Consider the following 16,561-nt stretch of genomic DNA (forward strand, 5'->3'; position numbering starts at 1 on the left):
AATTTTTTGATTATAGGAGTTATATGACCTGATCGGTATACTTATAAACTTTTGTACACTCAAGTCTCTTCCTAGTAACATATAGCTAAAGGAGGGAGATGAGTTAAAGAATCCCCCAAGTACTTAGTCTCTGTTTAACGGAGCACCTCATCCTTTTAGGAGTGGCAAAACAGGAGTTTTAAAACCTTTTTTTTTTTCCTCCTAACACTCACTAGTAATGGAACTAAATTGCCCAGGAAGGGAGGAAAATCTAAATTGGTCCATCTAGAGTTCTTATCTGTGTATAAAGAATCTAAAATACTGAAACTCATTTTAAAAATCTCTTCTTCAAGTGAAAGCTGTTAATTGATGCTAATTCAGTTTCATTTTAAGATCGGAAGGATGCTAACCTACAGCATAAGGACGCTACTCTTACCAGAAGTTTCAAAGGCCCCTGATAGAGAAACGAGAGAATTTTATTTATTTATTTATTTATTTAAAGATTTTATTTATTTACTTGACACAGAGAGACAGCGAGAGAGGGAACACAAGCAGGCAGTGTGGGAGAGGGAGAAGCAGGCTTCCCACAGAGCAGGGAGCCCAATGCAGGGCTCGATCCCAGGACCCCAGGATCATGACCTGAGCCAAAGGCAGAGGCTTAACCGACTGAGCCACACAGGGGCCCCAAGAATTTTAAAGTATCATCTTAGAAAATTTTCCACTTGGAGGGCCAGCTCTTTATAAATGAAGATAAGGAATGTCTGGATTTAACAAAAAACAACTTACTGAAAAGCACTAACTTTTAAAATAAGACAAATGAGATATTTACCTTTTGAAGCTGAAATAGGAAGTAATGCTCAAAGTCATACAAAAGCTGCAGTATTTGCAAACACAATGCCTCTGTGGCTAGAAGGAAGTGAAGGAGTGTGTGTGCTGTCCCGCAGTATAGTCCATGGAGATGGACAGCTGCTAATCATTCTAGCCAACTGCAGTTCCAAGCAGGAATATGACCCAGTGTTGAAAATCTCCTTTTCAATCAGATAATTAGGCAAAATCTTTCAATTTTTAAGTATTAACTTTTTTATTATAAAAATCTTAAGGAAAAAAGTCCTAGTTAAGAAAAGGGGTCAAAAAGAATCTATAACCCACAGGTAGACAGGCAGTTTATGACATGAGAACTGGTCCTAGTCTAGTTCTAATCTCTTATTACTTGGTATAAATATCTCACAATAAAATGCTTAGCATTCAGGGAAATTCAACATTAGAAATATTAGCCATTCCTGGAAACAGACTTTGGACCCAGAAATGGTGTTTGGCGTTTTGATGGGAAAAATGGGAAGAAAACACATGGTAGGACTCTAAACATCAGAAAGAAAACAAATAGGTCCATCAACATCTTTATAAAAGTAAATGTTAGAAGTTTCTTCTTTTTATACCTAAAAACCTGAATGGTAAAATGGGCTGAGTTACAATGTCACATGGAAAACTGATCATTGGTTATAGCATGGTTTCTGAATCTTATTACAAGATATTAAGCTCTTTGGAAAATATCATCATTCCTCCAGTAAGATTTCAAGAAAAGCAACAGAGAGAATTATAATTAAGAAGCACATCAATAACCAGGACCAAATATGAATGCTGAAAAGAAGAAATGTTTTCCTTAGAAATGATGTGCTGGTATGAAGTAGTGGCTAAGGGTCTGGTCGATTAAAACTGACATGTAATTTAACCGGCCATAGTCAAGTATCACTTTAAAAGGTAAGTTAATTTGACCAGGTCATTCCAAAAAAGAGCATTACTCCCTCTCCTTTCTCACCTGTGACCCAGATAAAACAAATATCTGATTTATCTGAATACTATCTTTGAAAAAAATAAGACCTATCAATTTTATATAACCTTAAAACTCTACCCAAACTGATATGTTCAGGTTTACATAAATATATACACATATATATTTTTAAATGCCAGAAGTCAAGACACAAGCCCATGGGGTGTGTGGCCACAAGAGGCCAATCATTGAGCTCTGGCTATTGTAGGACAGGGGAGGCGGGTGGGTCTCTGTCCTACACTTAACAGCTGTCAGCTTTTAATGCCCTTTCCCATGAGGAAATCTTTACCTTTTGTTCAAAACATCTGAACAAAACTCACCTCTGAACTAACAGAGATATGTTAACAGGACACCTGGCACAAAAGGATTAAGACAAAGTAGTTCTTATACAGTCTCGCGGGCTGTCAGTCATCTAGACACAAGTGAGTCGGCATCCACTGTGTTCAGAAGGTAGAGTTCAGGCTGAGCCGTCAATCCCAGATGGTACTAAGGACAAAAAAAAAAACGGAAAAGAGTTAGACTCATTTGCCAGTATGTAGAAAGATTTTATTTATTCGACAGAGAGAAAGAGCACAAGCAGGAGAGAGTGGCAGACAGAGGGAGAAGCAGGACCCCCCGCTGAGCAGGGAGCCCCGGGCGGTGGGGGGGGGGGGTTCTATTCCAGGAGGACCACAGCCGGCTTGGAGCCCGAGGCAGACACTCAATGGACCGCTGAGCCACGTAGGTGCCCGTGATTTGCAAGTATTTTAATATTGTAACTGGTGCATGAGGTTTTAATATTGTAACTGGTGCGTGAGGACCTATAATCAGCACATCAAAAGACGCTTTTTTCCAGTACTACTATATTGGTTTTTATTTCAGAAAAGAAATGGCTTGCAGATACATGAATGGTTTATGGCACATAAAATAGCTAGGTACTGAAATAGTTAAGAATTGAGGTAGTGCCAAATGCCCTCAGCAAAATTTGCACTTTGACTATTCTTCTGACACACTTGGCTGCTGCTGGATTTTTTTTTTAAGATTTTATTTATTTGACAGAAAGAGAGAGCACAAGCAGGGGGAGGGGTGGAGGGAGAGGGAGAAGCAGGCTCCCTGCCAGACTCCAACTCTGACTCTGTGGCTGGATCCCAAGACCCCAGGATCATGACCTGAGCTGCTTAACTGACTGAGCCAACCAGACATCCCAGGATGGCTACTTCTGATAAGGACATTCAGAGCCAACACACCAAGTGCTTTTGTATTCTGGTACTGTTTTAGAAATCAAATAAATTCTAAATAATGAAAATCAAATATTAGAATGAAATATGAATTCTAAATTATTAGAATTAAACACTAATTCTAAACCCAGAGCTCAGTCTAAATCCTTAGCCATATTATCCAGGCTGGCCTCACGATCTTTTGGCACCTGAGCAGAGAACAGCCTTTCATTTAAAAAAAAAAAAGTGCTGAGAGAGGGAAATGACCTATGGGTCTCAAATGTTTGTCAGGCTGAACTGAAATTACTTGGACTGCTTTTAAAATATGGCCAGACCGCCTTCCTGGAAACCTGAATCCCTATGGTTTATTTTGTTTTGAAGTAGGCCCCACACCCAGTGTGGAGCCCTGTACCGGGCTTGAACTCTTGACCTTGAGATCAAGAGCTGAGCTGAGATCAAGAGTAGGATGCTTAACTGAGACACCCAGGCAACATCCCCCTTTATTTTCTGAATCCCTATTGTTTGAGATCTGTGAAGTTATTGCTTACTCCTTTTCTCTCCTCTGCATACACTGAGACAATCACTGAATCTCATTTTAGCCTTACTGTTATTACTTAGGGTTTTAGGAAAGTTATCACCCCTTGGCATCAACAGCCTGTATATTAATGCAGAATGTAGACTATAAATCCATAGAAGGAAAACATCCCTATTATAGTATAGTGGAAAAGTCACCAGAGTTAAAAAAAAAAAAAAAAAAAAAAGTCACCAGAGTTGGGTTCAAACGCCAATTCTGCTACTTGAGAGGAGCAGACCTTGAGCAAGTTCATGTACACTTCTGGAGCCTTATCCTACTTATTTGTAAAAATAGGAATAAATGCTACATTTGAGAATACCAAGTACATTAATATGCCGTTAGTCTTCAACAAATGTAATTTTTTAATGTATTATAAATTGTCCCGTATACCTCATAGGCTTGTGATGGCTGTGTGAAGATGACCCCAGATGATGCCCAAGATAAAACTGTTCTAAGAACAGTGACTAAGAGTGGCCTTGGGGCAGAGAGACAACTCTTCAGACAAGCCTCCTTATTCATTTCAGGGTCTTACATCTCAGGTTGGTAACCAAGAGCGATTGTCATATACACTATAAATTCACTGCAGCCTTTTCACAAGAGCTGAGGTGGTGGGCTTCCTCATTATGTAGTAGGCAAGAGTGGCGTTATTAGTCCTGTGATCCCCAGAGTCACTCAGATGACTTACTAGACAAAACCTCCTCATCGGAGAAGTTTGTCATATTGCTCTGAGACACTGAGAAATGGGGCCAAATGACCCAGGAGTAGGCTAAATACTGTCAGGGGCAGAGAGGTAGTGCAAATGAGTAAGCTTAATATTTCTTAGCTACTACTGAGGTAGAATCACAGAGGGCCATGGCCTATTTTCTGTGCTTACCAAAAAGCATTCGAAGTTGTTTCAAATATAGCAAAGGTCAAACAAAATTAGTCTACCAGCTGGCAAATGGTGAGCTGAAACATATTCTATCACTAATTAGAGTATCACACAAATGCTTTGATATGTTCCTGGTCCTGCCAAACACCCAGCTTGGTGTCTTAACCCTGCACAAAATGTGTACTATGTATTATATAGCATGGTTTGGGAATGACAGTGTGGGCTCTGGAGTTAAGCTATTCAAGTCGAAATGCCCATTGCCTATTCACCAGCGATGTGATGTGGGGAAGTTACTTTTTGGCCTTTCAGTTGCCTTATCAATAAAGAGGTGGATCCTCTTGTTGTTAACAATTAAACGAGGTCATAAGAGTGCTCAGACCAGGACTAGCACATGGTAGTGGTTTTTAACATTCATAAAAGCTAAGATGCCAAGAGAAGCGGATACATTTAGATGCACTGGTCCTGTCCAATAAAGGAGCAGATAGCATTCCAGAGGGCGGAGCTAAAAGAAATGTCTCAAATCAGATCTTCAAATTGTTGCCTCCTAGTTTAGTTCTGAATTTAAACCCAGGTTAAGAAGGGAGAGCTAAATGAGGCAGGACAATATGGAGAACAAAATTCCCAGATTACTTCTATCGTGTTTCAGTATCTGTCTCCTGTAAGACACAGGAAAAGCTTACAACAGAGAAAGGGAAAATGTAGTTCTGTGCCAACCTTGGGATAAATGAAGTGCTGACTTAGATTTTCCTGTTGTTTATATGGTGACAGGAACTACAGTTTACTATGCCTGAGCTTTGTCTTTGTTTTATTAAATGGTGCCAGTTTTTCCATTTATATCAGTTCTGCCAAAATGCTTTCTGTTTTTAAGCTAAACAATTTTGGTTTCTCTTTTCAAATACTCATACTTTTTATTGGCATCATACATACGGAACATAAAAGCTTACTTCAATGGCGAAACAAGACTACACATAGAAAAATGTTCAACTCAGGGCAAAGAAATGCAGAATAACAATTTTTTTGGACTTTAAGTATTGCAACGATGTGACCTTTAGAAGCAGCAAAACTATGTGACTAAGTGGGTAAACTGGTATGACTGTTTGGTGTCTGGAGTCCTGAAAGTCTTCTCAGGACTAAACCTATTTGCACCTCCATCCCTTTAGAAGAGAAAATCACTAACAATGTGGGCTTAAAATGTCATCTAGGTGGCGGCTGATGTTGCAGTATCTCGGAAGTATTTTCTTTTCTTTTAAAAGACTTTATTTATTTATTTGTCAGAGAGAGTGAGCACAGGCAGACAGAGAGGCAGGCAGAGGCAGAGGGAGAAGCAGGCTCCCTGCTGAGAAAGGAGCCCGATGTGGGACTCAATCCCAGGACCCTGGGATCGTGACCTGAGCCGAAGGCAGCCACTTAACCAACTGAGCCACCAAGGCGTCCCTTTTCTTTTTTTTTTTAAGATTTAATTTTTATTATTTATTTGGCAGAGAAAGAGAGAGTGTGCAAGGGCAAGCATGGGGAGCGACAGGCAGAGGGAGAGGCAGGCTCCCTGCTGAGCCAGGAGCCCGATGCTGAGCTTTGGTCCCAGGACCCTGGGGTCATGACCTGAGCCAAAGGCAGATACTTAACTGACTGAGCCACCCAGGCATCCCCAGAAGTATTTTTAAGGTTAAAAAAATACCCAGGAAACCAAACAGGAAAAGGAAAAAAATCTTTTAATTACAAACCAAGTTTACATAGTGTTAAATGGGCACTAACAGCTCAGTTGTAACCACTTATACTACTAGCAGGACCTTACAGGAGCCAAACTCCAGCTCTTCCCCATCCATTAACTTCCAGTGTGCTGTGACAGCACAATGACTTCATGTCACACTTGTGGAAAACAAGGACCACTTAACATCTGACACAGACAGCGCGCACACTGGCGCTGGGAGACTTCACAGCATTGTTTATTGCACCCAGAGTACTGGCTGAAGTACACTTTCTTTCTGACAGGATCAAATGAAATACAGTATTGAGTATTTTTAACACTGTCAAACACTACACACATAGTATTATAAAATGCCATTTAACTGGGAAGAAATTTTCCATCATCTCAAGTCATAAACAAAACTTTTTAAAGAAAACAAGCAGCTTTACCTGAACTTCTAAGTCTTATGACTCTGAGAGTGACTGGACCCACCCAGATTCAGGGCAAAGGTAGTGTGTGTTATTATACTGTCTTTACAGAGAATTTTTTTTTGTCAATTTTGCCTCTACCTAGCCCAGCCAGATGAGAGATTAAGATGTCAGCCCCCAGTATCTTCACAGAGTGCCCTTATGACCAGTTTGGGACAGGGACAGGGGCAGATGTGAGGAGGAACAGTGAGGGAAATTTCTCTTTCATGATCCTGTGCTTGAGGGCCTAAAGTAAGGTACGGTCAGTGATACACAGTGGTTTACCCTTAATGCCTTATAAAAGTCCATCCAGTCTATACTCTTGGCCTGGTATCAGCAATAATGTGTTTAGGGGCTCAGGTGAATAGAGAAGGTCAATCAACCAGGAATCTAGAAGGAAAGCTCCAAAAATGAGAAGTCATTGCCATTCAATGCCATTCCCATTACTGTTCTCATCAAGTCAATGGCTAGAGCAGACTTGATTATTTATCTCCACCAGACAAATGTGATTTGCTTTGATATAATCACATAATCTCAGGCTCCATATGTAAAAATGTCAGCAGTGGCTGAAGAGAAGCAGCTTCATGCTGAAGGGACCCATGTCCTCTGACTCCAGAGCTCCACCATCTGGTCTCAAAGTTTTTCCCTCTGAGGGAATGGCTGAAGAGAGGTAGCCCAGTGCAACCTTGCTGAGAGAGAACTTTCAATCACAGTGATTCCTACTGACTTGCTGAGAGACACAGAGCTTTGCAACAGTTAGGTCCATAGCTCCCGAGATTGCCTTGCAGGTTGTCTTGGGCATGCTTCGGAAAACCATGACAATTCTGGTAGGAGGTGTCTTTTAGGAATAAAACAGATGACTCTTCTTTCCTTTAAAGTCTTTTCTCATTCCAAAATCTCATGAGAATGTCAGTTCATAAATGCTACCATCTTTTTTCTAAAACCAACCTCCTGAATGAGGAAGGTGAAGGCTTTATAAATCTATATACTCAAGAGTAAATATCATCAGGAAAGCTCTGTATTAACATGAAAGTTAAGAAAATCGGGACTGGAAAGAAAATCCTGATAAGCTTTCAATCTCTGAAGAAAATCTGCTCAGTGACTTTCTAAGGTGATTAATAACCAACACCCACATGCCAGCTTTGCTGTTTATCACCATCTTTATCCTTTCTCATCCCTCTTAACTTCCACCAAGAAATTTAAAATGAAAATAAGTTAAAAGAATCCTGAACCTGAAGGAGGTAGATTTTTCATAATTTTATATTTAATATGGATGAAACCAGTTTAGTTGAGATTTTATTTTTTTTATAATTAAAATAACTGACAGGGTATGCATAAGAAAAGTATTTCTCAGCCTTTTATCTTTTTATGAACAAAACGTGCATACCCATTCTGTAATTTGTCTTATGAAAACTTTAATACATTTCTCAAATATTTTTTTTTTAATACAGAGCCTGGTTAAGAATAATGCATATAGGATTATCTCTCAAAAGGATAAAACAAGCTGGCCCTTGGGCAGCTACTTAAGAGTTAGTGTTGGAATGATAGCAGCACATGTCAGTTTTTCAAAGATCCTATCTAATGCAGTTCCCAGGTTAGAAGGTCAGGAAGAAAAAAAAAATTTCCATCTTTTCAAACATATACTGAAACAAAGTCTTTCCCAACAAAGAGCTGAGTCTTAAATGCACTCTGTGCAACAGCACATACTTTTGGCTATGTTCACACAGTAAACCATAGAAACACACTGGCTCTGATGGCTACCCGTGGAAGACAGACAGACTGATCCAGTGTCTACTTAGCGTAGCTGCCAGTGGCTTCTCCGGTCAGCAGGACTTTGGAGATGCTTACCGTGCGCCCACAGTCCAGGAAGGACATGCCCAATGCAATCAAACATTGCCAACCCTGAAAGATAAAGTATGGTCATCATTCGCCAACCTCTCTGCAAATCCCTCTTCCCATCATGACTGCTCACACTGCACTGCTCAAGATGCAAACCTGCTCTCCTCTCTTCTTTTTTTTAAAGATTTATTTGTCAGAGAGAGAGGGAGGGAGAAAGCACAAAAAGGGGGAGTAGCAGGCAGAAGCAGGGTCCCTGCTGAGCAAGGAGCCTGATGCAGGACTCTAACCCAGGACCCTGGGATCAGGACCCGAGCCAAAGGTAGACGCTTAACCAACTCAGTCACCCAGGCGTCCCCCTGCTCTCTTCCTTGAACATCCAACTCTGCTCATGTCCTACCACCCAGTTTGCACAAGTCATTCTCCCAACCCCACACCCCCATTAAGACATCCTGGAATCTGCTTTTCTCAACAAAGTTTCTTCATACTATTACTGTTTTCAATATCGAGTTCCCTGTTCCTACTGCTTTGTGTTTGTTGTTTCTTTTGTCCAACTGGGAGTTCCCTGAAGACCATGTTTCTTCAGTCCTACCCCATTCCTCATGATGCAGCTGGAGGTAATGATTGACAGACCAATACAACTGGGACAGCACCCCAAACTGCTCAAGTATGTGTTTGGGAGCTTAATAGCAGTAACCAAACCTAGAATCAGTCCCCAGCCTAAAAATGGGTCTTCAACAACCTCAACAGTCTCAGGCTACCTGAGGACAACTCAGTCTCTTCAGAGCTAATCTGCAGGAAGGAAGGATTCCCTTAACTTCTACAGTGAATTTAAAAATAATTCCTGTCAAGGACATGTTCAGTTACTTGGGTTTTCTTGGAGTAAATCCCTAGAATATAGGTTCAGCATAATCCTAGGGTGCTCAAGGTTTACTAGGGAGGAAAGAAGAAAAAATAAATCAATCCAGGGCTTAATTTTTCAATAGTCACTAAAGTTATTTTCTCAATTGAGTACTTAACCTGTGTCAGATATTAGCATGGGGACTAGGTAAGTGTTAAAAAGATCAGCAGGTCTCCAGCCTCCATCCTTAACCATTCTCTGAAGCATAATATGGTACAAATTCTGCTGTCCCTAAGCCTCCACATATGCATTTTTCAGAGAAACCTGTAGAGAACAGGGAGGTGGGTTTGTTGTCTTTGTTGCTACAACTATTTTCCATTAATATAAGTAATGTTACAGAAGATTTAGAAAATAAGACAAAAGAATATATCCATCAAGGAAATATCCTAACACAACTACTATCACCATTTTTAACATAATTTACCCCTGATTTTTAGGGAAAAAAAAAAAAAGATCATCTTGGAATACATTATTCTGCATTTTCTGTATAGTGATGCTTTTATAACCAACATTTTAAAATAACTCTAGAGTAATTCAGTGAGAAAATATCACTATTCTTTCTTTTGTAGACAGCTATTAAAATCTTGTGCCACTCTCTACTTTCTATATACTATTCTTTTAATTCTTCAAAAACACGATACTCTCTTATCAGGAATTTTTAAAAAGCTATTAATTTATTTATTTGAAAGAGAGCACAAGCATGAGCAGGCAGAGGGAGAAGGAGAGGCAGACTCCCGGCCGAGCAGGGAGGCTGAAATGAGGCTTGATCCCAGAACCCTGAAATCATGACCTGAGCTGAAGGCAGATGCCTAACCAACTGAGCCACCCAGATGCCCCTCTTATCAGGAATTACTAAGAATGGAAACCAGACAGAAGTAACACGACAGCTCTTAAGAGCCAAAATAAATTTTATGGTTAAAAATATTTTGAACCACAGGTGACTTAACAATTTCACATAAACAGTCTCATTAACCTGGAGATAGGACTTTTATTTTTTATTTTTATTTTTTTGCTATGTGCTTTTAAAAAAAAAAAAAGAAAAAAGATTGCTATTTTGCTCTTTTGGATCCTTTCATTTTGGTGTTCATAAGCCCCATCTCTACCATGTCTGATACCTACACCCCTGCCCCCTTCTGAAAAGACTTACCAGGTAAAACACAAAGCTCAGATAAGCCACACTGACCACAGCAGCTACCACATACAGTGCCACATGCCCTAGTTCCTGGACATAAACCAGGACGAAGTACATGTTGATGGAACAGACAATAAGGACCAATATCCCGCCTGCAATCCTCCAGCCTCTGTAAAAGAATCATCAGTCACTGGGGGAATAGTCTAACCCATTCACAAGCAGAAAAGGACACTGTCCTGTGGAGTAGACAGGACAGGAGTTAAGAGGCATCTTAAAATGCACTGAAAATTATTCTTATCATGTCCCAAGTAAAACATCAATAGGGAGAAAGGGGGGGAATACTATCAAGTAATCCTTAATATTTAAGTCCCTAAAAATGCAACAAGTCTCAAGTACCTAGAAAGCAACAAATAATTTCAAATACCCCATACCCTTTCAAGAAGTACATAAAAGGTATTCATTTATGCTTTTCTCATTTAACATGGAATTAAGGTGCTTTACACTTCAGTGACCAAAGCTAAAGAATTAAAGCCCTAAGAGTGGAACTTTCTCATGCTAGAAATGAAAAACGTGCTTGCCTTCTTTACTACATTCATAGTCTCTGTTCTCTGAGCCAAAAACTAAGGGGCAGCTCTAGCATTCACCTCTCAAAACATGTGGTTCCCCCGCCTGACTCATTTTCTCACTGGTCTATTCAATGAAGATATGCTTCCCCACATATTTTTGGGGAACTGAGAAGTACACTCACATTCCATTGGTAAAGTCATTCATTACTGGCCGCAAGCTTGTAAATGTGAGGATGGGTATCAGAGCAAAGGGAAGCTGGAAGAGAAAGAATGGAGATCAGATGGGGCTACTGGAGATCCTTGTATTATCCCAAGAGTAGCACTGTTAGCACATCGGAAATACATAATAACCGTCTCATCTACCTCATGAGAAATTATTCCTATTATCCCAAGATGCTCATGCATTATGTTGAAACCTATGGAGTCGTCTGATCCGATGTCTTTATTCTGTCGATGGACACCGATTCTGATCCAGTGTCTTTATAAACATTCCTATCTGTCTTGCTTTTTTAACCTCAATAGGACCTAGCCATGTCCTGTTATTTAATGTTTGCTTGGATTAAAAAACAGTAATTTTATACTCCATATATAATTATAGCAGATAATTCCCATTCAATAGGCTTTTACAAACCAAAACATTTCTAAAAGCTTTTCAGATACCAGGGATTCCATACATTTACCGAGACTGTGCCTCTTTCTTCCTCTGAATTTTTCCCAAGACCCAGCACTACAGGCTTGATACCTAACAGCAATATATAACACTGCCTCATTAAATGGGATGGGGCTTCCCCCAGCTCCCTCCTCACCTGTAAGCTCTGCAGAACATTCAGGAAGTCATTCATCCCTGTTAGATGCTCTACGTCCTGGAAGATGGCAACAAGCAGAGTGGGGATGATGGCAATAGAGCGGGTCAGAATCACTCGGGCAAAGCGTGACCATTTTAGGTTCAAGAATCCCTGGAAGAAAACCCAGAAGCAGGATAAATGTCTAGAACAGGAAACAGAAAAAGGTTTGGGAGGTTCAGGAAGACCCTAGAAACATGGGATTAAGAAGATGTCACAAAAGGGCAATCAATGTTTTCTTCCTCTACTCTATACCAGTCAAAACAGCACATACCTCCATGACAAACTGGCCAGAGTAAGTTCCTGTCATGGTGGAGCTCTGTCCTGCAGCCAGGATCCCAACAGCCCAGATGTAGAGTGCAGCTGGTCCAAAGTAACATCCCAGTACAACACCCTGGGGGAGGCAAGGGAGAAAGATGTTTTTGTCAATGATCTGCTTAGACAACGACCAAAACAAAATTGCTCTGTAGCAAGTGCTGTGCTGGGCCCTACTCCGCAGAAGCCAGACGCAGGACCTGACCTCATTTTAGGGGCCTTCGACCTAAATTTTGCTGGATATTCCTTCATTCCTCTGCTTAAGTCTTTTCTCCGAGTTCCTAAAGCCTTCATCCTCAACCTACATCTTAAATATGTTTAAAATTAAAAAAGAAAAAGAAAGAAAGTCTACACAACAATTCCCCAATTATATTACTTAACACACTATTCTGGAAGATAGTAACAGGAGTGAAGATAATGGTCAAATACATTTGGGAAATACTACATAAATTATGCATTCTACTCTTGGGAGGTTCATAATGTAACCAGCATAAAAGGGACTGAGAGGTTCCAATAAAGAATACTTTACCAGGAGCACTTTCTTTAGTCTCCCCCAGTTAACATCCTATAAAACTGTATACTACCACCATAACTCTACAGTTAATCTTTTAGCTCATCCTCTATTCCCTCCCACATAATCCAAAAATGCTTGCCTGGCACCTAGACCTCTGAAGTAAATGACACTCCAGAGAAGACAGTTTCAGCTCCAAAGTGAACCCACAGAAAATTATCAGATACTATGCCAAAAATACTGATTCAGGAGCAGTGATTACAAATCTGAAAAGGCTTACCCCTTTGTAGATGTCCACTGCCAGTGTTGAGTTATCATCAGGAAAAAGGTGAGTATGGGGACTGCTGTTATTTCTACAGACTGCAATCTGGAACACAAAGCAGTTCAGGAGCAACTTTTATTTTTGAGGCAAGGACCAGACCAGAAGGGCATTCCTACAGATCACAAACTACAGGTCACATGCAAGTCACCTAGGAGACATAGGCTGGAAGTTAAGACACTGGATACAGGTTGTAATGAGAGCAGGGACTGGCAGTAATGGCATTTACGGTCTTCTTCCATAATCCTTCTACACCCTCATGCTATCAAAAATATTTACTGTTGGGGCGCCTGGGTGGCTCAGTGGGTTAAAGCCTCTGCCTTGGCTTCAGGTCGTGGTCCCAGGATTCTGGGATCAAGTCCTGCATTGGCCTCTCTGCTCAGCAGGGAGCCTGCTTCCTCCTCTCTCTATGCCTGCCTCTCTGCCTACTTCTGATCTCTGTCTGTCAAACAAATAAATTAAATCTTTGGAAAAAAAAAAATATACTGAGTTAAGAGTATGCATGGTGGGGTGCCTCGGTGGCTCAGTTGTTAAGTGTCTGTCTTCAGTTCAGGTCATGATCCCAGGGTCCTGGGATCGAGCCTCTCATCAGTCTCTATGCTTGGTGAGAAGCCTGCTTCTCCCTCTCCCACTTCCTCTGCTTGTGTTTCCTCTCTCACTGTGTCTCTGCCAAATAAATAAAATCTTAAAAAAAAAAAAAAAGGTGTGCACAGTAATACATGAATGCTGGCTCGCTTTAAGTGACGACAGGAGGAGAGGGCCCTTAAGAAATACGAGTGGACTCCTTAGTCATAGCAGAGCCAGAAGTCAGAGATCCTATAGATAGGCCATCAGGAATTAAGACAATAGAGTATTCAAAATACAAAAGAGGGGTGCCTAGGTGGCTCAGTGGGTTAAAGCCTCTGCATTCAGTTCAGGTCATGATTCCAGGGTCCTGGGATCGAGCCCCACATCAGGCTTTCTGCTCAGCAGGGAGCCTGCTTCCTCCTCTCTCTCTGCCTGCCTCTCTGCCTATTTGTAATCTCTGTCAAATAAATAAATAAATAAATAAATCTTTAAAAAAAAAAAAATACAAAAGAGAGTATCTTAGTCAGTTTTGCGTTCTGTTTGTTGACTCCTCCCTACCGGTCCTCACCTCCAAATACCGGACTGGCAAGCAGGCTGGCAGTTGATAAACAGGAAACAAAAGGGGATGATGACAAAGAGCCAAACAGACATGAAGGCACGAACACAACAGCGTGAGGCAATCTTTATTCTGAGGCAAACTCCCTTCTGAGCCAATAGCTTGGAAACATGGGTCCAGGCCTGGCCTATCCCCAGACTCTGGACCCTGACTAGTGCCATGATGAGGGGGCAGCCCCAAACCTGGAGATCTGTTTCCCCTGAGCTCCCAGTCCCTGTCACTCTTCCTGTCTTCCGGCCTTCACTACCCTCACATTCACTACCACTCATGACCCTGGCTTACTCACCACCTGGTCGTTGGTTTTTTCAAAAAATGCTTCAGCAAAGACTGAGACGACAAAGACGTTGATGATGAAGGAAACAAAGAGAGCAATGCAGGATTCGATGAAAAAGTACTTATTAGCTTCTCGAACTTCCTGCTTATTGGCTCGGTTTACCTGTCTGGACTAGAGACATAAACGTCAAAGTCATTTTTTGATTAGTTAGAACAAGTTTCCTTGTACTATTTCATAAGTTTGGAGTTAGCTGAAAGATTTAGAGGGCAAACAACTGACATTTTCTTACAAGAAATGTGAGAAAACTTACTTACATCCTGGCTCAGTGATTAAGGACCTCATGACCCTCTGACAACACTGCACGTTCCTCAAACAGGAAATGATGACTATGTGCTACTGAGCTCGCAGTTACTGTGGCTAGAAGAACCACTGACATAAAAAACCACCTGATTTTCAGTCCTAACAACCTTCATTATAAAGGTCTCTGAGATCTCCCAGCAAACTATCGTATAAGATGACTGATAAAACCTTGGTTGGGCTCTTTACTCCTGATCTCCTCAAGGTCACTGAGTCTCTTGGGATTTTTTTTTTAATCTTTTGGGATTTAAACACAAGACATTTGGTGCACTTTTCGACCTTTTATGAAGAATTTTAGTCCCAGTTTCTCTGTGGGGTCACTTATTTCTGGTCACCTTTGTGACAAAAACAGAGTCTGAGTGTGCAAAGTTTATAAACATCCAACCATGGAAAAACCTTTCTCTCCTTTAGGGTTCTAATGCTTTTCAACTAAGTGTGTGTTCCCTGCAACTAAAGGAAGCATAAACTATCGGACAACACAGATATAAGGGACATACTCACCTTGACTAAGGCAGAATGCAGGTACATATTGTGTGGCATGATGACAGCTCCCACGATGCCCACAGCCTGCTCGATCTGTGGGGTGTGGCAGCCTGAACAGGATGGCAGGAACATGCCTTTGAGTACCTGGCTCTGGCTGGGTTTCACTGTAACATACTACATACCAACATAACTATTAGAATATGAGACCAGGGGAGGAACACAGTACTAGGAAACACTCAGCATCCATTGCTCCTTACAACACTTTCTTCAACAACCACCTAGAATAATGAGGAATATAGAACCATCAGAAAACAAAGCAGCATGAGGGACTTGCTTCCAGAGGTCCGAGAATTCAGGCCTGGGATATCCAAGTATTTCACATCATATTTTAGATATACAAAGTAGATGTGTAGAGAATGTCATTAATATTCTAAAGAATTAGATGGCTGCTAAGGGCCTCACTGACATTATTTTCACAACTGCTCCTATGAGACAGACCCAAGAATATAGTCAATTCTTGATTATCCATACTTATTCCTCTATTCACCTATGTTTATCTAAAAATATGTTTGCCACTAATGTATGCCGAGACACATTCATAAATATTTCTCATACATACTTTTTCCTGGTTCAGCCTTTCTCTTGGAAGCCTTAGACTAATCTATTACATAATCTACTCACAGATTAGATGTGCTTTTTTAAAATGATTTTATTTCTTTTAGAAATAGAGAGTATGAACAGGGGGAGGGGCAGTGGAAGAGAGAATCCGATCCCTGAGATCATGATCCGACCCAAAAAATCAAGTCAAGATGCTTAACCAACTGAACCAGCCACCCAGGCATCCCAGATTAGATGTACTTTTAGAAGTTCAACCAGGCCAATGAGAAAAAATGAGTTTATAACAATTGGACATAGAAAACTACTATCAGGGCACCTGAGTGGCCTTCGGTTCAGGTCATGATCCCAGGCTCCTGGGATTTTGCCCCACATGGGGCTCCCTGCTCAGTGGGGAGCCTGCATCTCTCTCTCCCGCTCCCCCTGCTTGTGCTGTCAAATAAATAAATAAAATCTTAAAAAATAAAGAAAGCTACCATTATTGCCTATAATGGTACTGATTCTTAGGAGTATCTGGGTTGGGGAACAAACCAAGAAACATCCACTATATCCTTTATAGTTCATTAACTTGGAATACAGAGAAAGTTCAAGCTGCAGGTGGTATAAGCCAGGATAAGCAAAACCAGAA

At 40.9% G+C, this 16,561-nt stretch overlaps 1 protein-coding gene across 6 annotated transcripts in view; it reads right to left on the reverse strand.

Annotated features, from left to right (window-relative positions):
- Positions 1-1,035: 1,035 nt before the first annotated feature.
- The window catches only part of SLC11A2 (solute carrier family 11 member 2), a 39,123-nt gene continuing 23,597 nt past the window's right edge, over positions 1,036-16,561 (reverse strand). For 4 of the 6 annotated variants that reach the window (XM_032348176.1, XM_032348177.1, XM_032348178.1 and 1 more), the window contains exons 9-17: positions 15,337-15,492; positions 14,491-14,649; positions 12,983-13,069; positions 12,151-12,270; positions 11,841-11,990; positions 11,217-11,290; positions 10,484-10,637; positions 8,448-8,501; positions 1,036-2,293 (exon numbers count right to left, since the gene is read on the reverse strand). In XM_032348176.1, the coding sequence (XP_032204067.1) occupies positions 2,216-2,293; positions 8,448-8,501; positions 10,484-10,637; positions 11,217-11,290; positions 11,841-11,990; positions 12,151-12,270; positions 12,983-13,069; positions 14,491-14,649; positions 15,337-15,492 (1,032 nt within the window). In that variant the 3' untranslated portion in view covers positions 1,036-2,215. Of the gene's footprint in view, positions 2,294-8,357; positions 8,502-10,483; positions 10,638-11,216; positions 11,291-11,840; positions 11,991-12,150; positions 12,271-12,982; positions 13,070-14,490; positions 14,650-15,336; positions 15,493-16,561 lie in introns of those variants that run through there. The other 2 variants (XM_032348180.1, XM_032348179.1) reach the window with 2 other exon arrangements.

This window comes from Mustela erminea, chromosome 6 (genome assembly GCF_009829155.1).
Source record: "Mustela erminea isolate mMusErm1 chromosome 6, mMusErm1.Pri, whole genome shotgun sequence".
Lineage (NCBI taxonomy): Eukaryota > Metazoa > Chordata > Mammalia > Carnivora > Mustelidae > Mustela > Mustela erminea.